This window comes from Aegilops tauschii, chromosome 3 (assembly GCF_002575655.3).
Source record: "Aegilops tauschii subsp. strangulata cultivar AL8/78 chromosome 3, Aet v6.0, whole genome shotgun sequence".
Classification (NCBI taxonomy): domain Eukaryota; kingdom Viridiplantae; phylum Streptophyta; class Magnoliopsida; order Poales; family Poaceae; genus Aegilops; species Aegilops tauschii.
The window spans coordinates 399650480-399657628 of record NC_053037.3 but is presented as its reverse complement, the minus strand read 5'-3'; the positions used below and the strand labels follow the sequence as shown (position 1 = coordinate 399657628).

At 44.8% G+C, this 7149-nt stretch overlaps 1 protein-coding gene across 2 annotated transcripts; it reads right to left on the bottom strand.

The window, feature by feature from the left end:
• Window positions 1–561: 561 nt before the first annotated feature.
• LOC109738803 (uncharacterized) lies at window positions 562–3840 on the bottom strand. 2 transcript variants are annotated; one of them, XM_040404187.2, is made up of 5 exons: window positions 3601–3840; window positions 2303–2425; window positions 1309–1428; window positions 1118–1215; window positions 562–721 (listed from the first exon to the last, which is right to left on the bottom strand). In XM_040404187.2, exons 1-4 carry the CDS (start codon window positions 3632–3634, stop codon window positions 1151–1153), a joined length of 342 nt encoding a protein of 113 aa, XP_040260121.1. In that variant the 5' UTR covers window positions 3635–3840; the 3' UTR covers window positions 562–721; window positions 1118–1150. The 2 variants fall into 2 exon arrangements, with proteins under 2 accessions (XP_040260121.1, XP_020153494.1); XM_020297905.4 differs by lacking the exon at window positions 562–721 and having other exon boundaries at window positions 842–1215.
• Between the last annotated feature and the right edge of the window lie 3309 nt (window positions 3841–7149).

The following is a 7149-nucleotide window of genomic DNA, read 5'->3' as shown; positions in this document are numbered from 1 at the left end:
TACACACGACAAATTTTGCACGATAGACAGACGATGATGGAATCCAGCCGGACATGCATATGACCAAGAACGGCAAGGGATTTGCTTGTCCTGCACAGGTCGGGCACAAGTATCGTGCGTGAAGCTGTTTCGCAACGTTTAATGGTCGTGGTGATCTTGGATGTCTCTTGACACAGCCGACGGTAAGACATTTGTCTGCTACCGGCCTGGGAGGGCGACCGACTGAGGCCTTTAATAATGGGAGATGCTTAGGAGAGGTGCTTAAAGAAATAAATCAAGATTTTCTTAAGCACCGGTGCTTATTTGTACAGGGCAGACGCTTAACTAAGCGTCTCTTCTATAGAAATAGGCACCGGTGCTTCAGAAAAACCCGGTTTATTTTTCTAAACATATCCCATTGTACAAGGCCTGATAGTCCTTGCTCGATTGGAGGGATGGAATCCCACCAGCGAACGGTTGCTTGAGGGCCTCTTGGGCTGTAATCTTGACGGGCCTGGGCCTTTGGCTCGGCCATATACTTGGGCCTACCCCGTAGGTATTCCTTCATCTCAAGTATACATATAACATAGCCCAATTGCAGCCTTTTAACCGAAGTCTTTGGAGAGTTTCTTCTAACAGAGATTGATGCATCAAAGAAGATGTTTTCAAGAAATTTCATTGTAATTCTTAGTCATAGGAGTCACTTTGTATTTGCTTGGATCTTAAATCCGAATCAGTGTACCTATAATTGTTATGAGTATGAATAAAATTACAGATGTTTTCTCGAAAAAAAATTATACATATAACATAGCACTAAAAAAAAGTACATATAACACTTCTAAAAAAAGTATACATATAACACTTCTCAAAAAAAAAGTATACATATAACATTTGCCTAAAAAAATGTACATAGAACATTGCAACTTTTCTGAAAAAAACATATAACATTGCAATTCTATATTTTTCCTATTTTTGGGTTTCGACAGCTCAGTGTACCATACTCAGGTGTCGGCCTAGAAAGAGACGCGAGCACTACAAGTCCATAACAACTCAGATCAGAACTGTAAACCGAATGTGGCATTCTGCATTGAAGTTTTGAGCAAGTAAAGACTAAAGTCGCGGAACAAATGAGATTTACATGATTTACACGAATCCTTCGTGGTCTATGAATTCATTCCTCCCAGATCAAATTAGTCGGCTCGCTCAGAACGTACTTTGGTAGTTCGTATTTGGCACCTGCAGCAGAGTTTCCCAGCCATTGATTTTGGTCCTGAAAGCATAGGGCGGTGGAGAAGATGCATGCGATACAAGGAAAAATAATAATTTTACCTCTTTCATCGTAGCAGAGTGTCATGTCAGAATTTGAGACAATTATGCCAGCACTGTCTACTATGGGTTGCGCAAGAGATAAATCAGCTTCTGCAGCGGCCCGAAGTGCATCCCAGATCTCTGAATGGAAACGGATGGTAGTTTTTAGTTCAAATTAGAATATCTAGTGCTTCTTCAACTGTTTGGTTGTAAGCAAATTAAGAGCGCATTATCAAAAAACAACAAACATGAATTCCATGCATATGATAAAACAACAGTTCAAGATATGGCTCAGACCAACCCTTCGCTCGACCAAACAAACATAAAATATGCTAAATGTTAAGTAGATATTTAAAGAATTTGCACGGTCCATCCCAACAAAGAACCTGCAGCAATGTCCATAGTACAAGGAGATTTGTATCAATAAAATCTACTCCCTCCGTTCACAAATGTAAGATGTTCTACTCCCTCCGATCCATATTAATTGTCTCTAATTTAGTACAAAGTTGTACTAAATCAGCGACAATTAATATGGATCGAAGGGAGTAACTTATTTTTGAATCGGATGTATATAGACACGTTTTAGTGTGTTTTTTCACTCATTTCAGTCCGTATGTAGTTCATATTGAAATATCCAAAACATCTTATATTTGTGAACGGAGGGAGTACAACACATGCCAACTTCTGTTTGGCAATCCCTTCATATTTGTTTCCTCCTCAAGGACTATAAGTTAACATGTCAAATTTAACATCAACAGTGGACTAAACTAGCAAAACAGCAATCAACACTATAAGTGTACATGTACATCAAAAGTTTAATCTAACAAACTGCATACTGATCTAGTACAGATTTCAATGTACGAGTCTGCATACAGACCATTAAAAAAAACTGCATATAGATTTAGTAAAGTTAGGTCAAAGTTCAGAGCATGAAAAAGGAACTGGTCCAGCAAGCAGTATAAATCACTTGCAGATAAATGTTCACAGTACTACAAAAATTAGAGTTGTACAGTACCTTTCTGTCCACCATAGTGAGGAGTAGTGTCCCAGAATTCTTCGCGCATCTGTTTGAGCTGTGCCGGTGTTATTGACTGAGTGTGCTTCCAAGGCTTTGGTTTTTTCAGCTTCTTACTGCTATCTGAGATCAACAACACAAGTTAAGCGTTAGTAACTGAATATATCTAAATGCAGTCACAGCAAGTAAGCACTGTGTTTATCTTAAACTGAATCAGGCCATCTTGTTTTAGGCACCACATGAGTATACAAAATAACGGAAGTACAAAATTCGGCTTCCAATAACTAGTAACAAAGCTACTTGTCTACAAACCCGTTTCATCAGTGGGTTTGTTTTTCAGAGGCCTGTTTTATATCAGTTAGTTAACGCCCTTCATTTGCTGAACCGTGAAATACAAATTTCATCTTCACCACCTTGACACCTTTCTCACCAGTTGAAATTAGTGCATTTAATAACTATTAGAGAAAAGTAGTTGGGCAAGCTCAGTATTCAACGAGGAAGTTAAAAGAAACTGTACAAGGAAGACTGTTTCCTTTTGCTATTGTCATCTCACTCCCATTTAAACATGCTGATGGACCAATACTGATTTTAAGGCCATTTTTCTTACCAAAAGAGACATATTTCCTTACTGAACCCCAAAAAGTAATGTCCTTCCTCCTTCTGTAAAAAAACCCCATCATTTCGATAGGTCTTTCGTCACATCACATCTTCAATAATGTTGCTAGGTACTCTGTTCTACGGAGGAATAAATCAACAGTCCCATCACCTTCGTCGATAATTATATCTGGTCATACTCACTAAATAGATGTTAAACCTTTTACCTTACAGTACAAATGGAGAATAGGTCACCTATCAATTGCTTTTTCATAACACACATATCCTCTCTTCACCTAAAATTGTACTGTACCACAGATACGTTGATCATGGTATTAACAGCTCCTTTGTTCTAATGATTGTTCAGTTTGGCCTTTAGAACTTTGCTAACTGCCAACAGGAGCAGAACGATCACATATGACCAAATATAACATGGGACGTCATACAGCATTCCATAAGCAGCACTAATCCCCCTCCCTGCTACCTCCAGCTGAATTATCGCAGCGACGCATCATCAATCCAATCTGCTAAGCAACCAACAGCAGGCAGGACTAAATCGACATAATAGTTACAGGCGCCTTGATCAAGAACCTAGGACACTACTCCGATAGTGGTTCTGGGGACCAGATTGCCCAAGATCTCAATCATGAACCCACCTAAGAACGCATTAACAGAATCGAGATAGACAGAGTAAAAGGAGAGACCGTCAGATTTAGGGGTGGATCCGGCGCAGCCCATGGCGACGGACTATCAGAGGGACATCGGCGGCCTTCCTTCGAGAAGCTACTAGGAGCGGAGGTGGCTCACGCGTCCGGGCTCTGGACTGCAGGGTCGATGCAGGAGAGGGGGGTGGACTGAAAACCAAAAGCAGAGCAGGAGTGGAGGATGGACGTGTCAGCCTGTCAGGATGTGGCTATCCTAGGCAACAAAAACTGGTGCGAGCATAACTGGTACCCATGCGGTGCTGTTCTTTACCGGGGTCTACTTTTGTTTTTAAATATAAACACGAAATTTATAAATAACCAATACATCACTTATGAGGGTTGTTACAATTTCATTTAAGGACTCCTCAAACAAATCAGAAGTCAAAGAAAATCTAACTAATCTAGCGAGCTCATGAGCAAGTTTATTTGCTTCTCTGTTATAGTGTTGGAACCCAGTAATAATAAAATCACAAGCATAATGAAAACAATCATCAAAAATAGCCGCCGCTGCACCCGCCCACCATCCTCCATCCTTCATGGTATCAATCATGTTCAGATTGTCCGAGTTAATAATAAGACGATTGCATCCCGACCTTTGCGTCAGCGATAGTCCAAATTTAAGATGTAAGGCTTCAGCGGTCAAGACATCCGCGCAGTAGTCTATCTTCCCATTTTCCCAGCAATAAATTTGCCTCTGTCATCTCCAAGGACAGCCCCCATCGTGCCCCTGAGCAGGTCATGGTCAAAAGAAGCATCAACAGTAAGGTTCAGAAAACCCACCGGAGAGCAAGACCAGCCCCCCTCCCTTTCATAGAGGCCTTTGGAGAAGAGGCAGTTTATCAGGGTCTACTTGAGTGCACACTGTCGGTGTCAAAACCGGTCAATCTCGGGTAGGGGGTCCCGAACTGTGCGTCTGAGGATTGAAGGTAATAGGAGGCAGGGGACACGATGTTTACCCAGGTTCGGGCCCTCTTAATGAAGGTAATACCCTACTTCCTGCTTGATTGATTTTGATGAGTATAGGGGTTACAAGAGTTGATCTACCTCGAGATCGTAATGGCTAAACCCTAGATGTCTAGCCTGTATGATTCTTCTTAGCCTCTACGGACTAAACCCTCCGGTTTATATACACACCGGAGGGGCCTAGGGTTGTACAAAGTCGGTTTATAGAGAAAGGAAACTACACATCCGAACGCCAAGCTTGCCATCCACGCAAAGGAGAGTCCCATCCGGACACGGAAAAAGGCCTTCTATCTTGTATCTTCACTGCCCACCAGTTCGGCCCATGTCACATAGCCCGGACGCCCGTGGACCCCCTTATCCGGGACTCCCTCAGTAGCCCCCGAACTTGCCTTCAATGACGACGTAGTATCCGGCTTTATGTCTTCGGCTTTGCAAGGCGGGTTCTTCATTATGCTTCGGTTTGACGATAGTTCGGCTCCACATTAAATATCATATTCTATTGATTCTTTGCTGTCGTCGCCTCGGCTTCCACGTGTCAAACGAATGCGAACGGTCTAGGTGTTTTTTACAAATAACCCCTTGACCATGCAGGGAAGGCGTCTATTTAAGGAGATTAGATCTCATATGCCATTCCACACCACGCGGAAGTCCTTAGAACTCGCCATAGGAAATCGTCCAAACATGGCCGGCATGCCCAGCTCTTCCTCACGTCCCCATGGCCCTCAAAAAGGAAACTGGGAAAGCTGCTCGGTATCCCAAGCCCATCTGAGTAAACTTCAGACGCAGGGATATCTTCCTCCCGCGGATCTAGTCTCCGTACGGGCTGGATTAACTTCCCTCAATGGCGAAGCCCTGGCGGAGAAATTTCCCCAATCCTTCTAAAGAGGAGCGGGTGTGCTTCGTTTCCTTCCTTTTGAGAGGCGTAGGATTTCCTATCCACCCTTTCCTTAGAGGTCTCCTGGAGTATTACGGCCTCCAACTGCACAATCTGACGCCAGGCTCCATCCTGCATATCGCGGGCTTCGTTGCTCTTTGCGAGCTGTTTCTAGGCTGTGAGACTCATTTTGAGCTATGGCGGAAATTTTTCTGCCTCGTCCCCCGCTCCCAAAAGGGATCTACATTCGAGGTGGGCGGCGCCGAAGTATGGCGCATAGCCGGGACAGGATACCTGTCCGGCACTCTGAAGAAGGCATCCGAAGAGTGGCCCTCGGAATGGTTTTATATCGAAGACGTCGTTCTTCCGGACCCAATCCGGCGCGGTCTTCCTGAATTCTCCAGTGCTCCTTTAAAGAAGCGCACCAGCTAGCGCCCTCGAAGCTTCAAGGAAGAAGACGGTGCGGAGGTTAAGAGGCTAGTAAGCAAGATCCGAGTACTCGCCAGCTTCGGGCTATCTATAATCGAGGTAATGGTTATTTCAATAACGCGATGTGTTCAGCCACTCCAATCTAGAGGCTTTCCTATGTGGAACTACAACGGGGAGGACGATGCATCCCGTTGCCTACGAAAGGGTCCAGACAATTTTGCCGCCCTGGCCACCATCTTAGCTGACCTCTACAAAGGGGAGAAGGAAGACTTCGCTCGCTTGAAATGTCAAGAAGGTTTTTCCATGTATAACCCCATCGACTGGGTGAGTTTTTTGATTATTGGCCTCACTCATTCTCTTTCCTGAGTTATGCTAGCCGAATTTTAATCCGGCTACTTTTTAATAGGAGTGGAGAAAGGTCGTCGAGGGGGTCTACAGCCCTGCTCCGCAGCCAAAGGACCATATTCGAGACCTAGATCCCGGATATGAAGAAGATCCGGACATATTTATAGAACTTAAGGAGGGGGTCTTTTATCAGGCGAGCTACGACGACACGGAAGTGGCCATCATAGCCGATTACCCCAGCCTTCTCCCCTCCTCCCATGTAAGTACCCAGGAGACGTCTCCTCCGAAAGATTTTTCCCATTGCGCCTCACCCACCGCACTGTCTCATGCTCCAAGGGGCGGCGCTCGTCTCGCCGAGCTATATTAGAGGCGTCCTCTAAGAAGGCGACGCGCGCAGGGCGAGTCTTTGAAAAGAAAGGCAGGCGGTGATACTACCGGGCCCCTGCCTTCACCAAAGAGGTATGGTTTTTAACATGCACTCGGTGGATAGACCGAATTGTGACATTTTCCGCTGGGTCGTATTTCAGGAAGAGCATACGCGGGGCTGTATCCGGGGACCTCGCCGGCCATGCATCGACCAATCCGGCCCCGGACCCCAAGGACTAGGGTTGATACGAGCGCCACACCAGATTGTCATCTCCAAGAGGATTCAGATAATGTATCTATCACCAATTCTAAAGTGGAGAGCGCGATGAATCATCGGTGGCGGAGAGAGGCCATGCGCGACCCAAGTTTCACCGAAGAGGCATTCAACGCCCTCAGCTCCGCGGATGCATATATCTGAGCTGCTCGGGATGGACTTGCCGGAGCCACTCACCTCCTTTCAAAGGATATGCGGGTAAAAACTTTGTGTAGATTCAATAATCATGTACCAGTAGCCCCCGAGACTTGAAGCAGTTGGCCCAACTGATTTAAGGGTCGTTATATCATCAGGTACT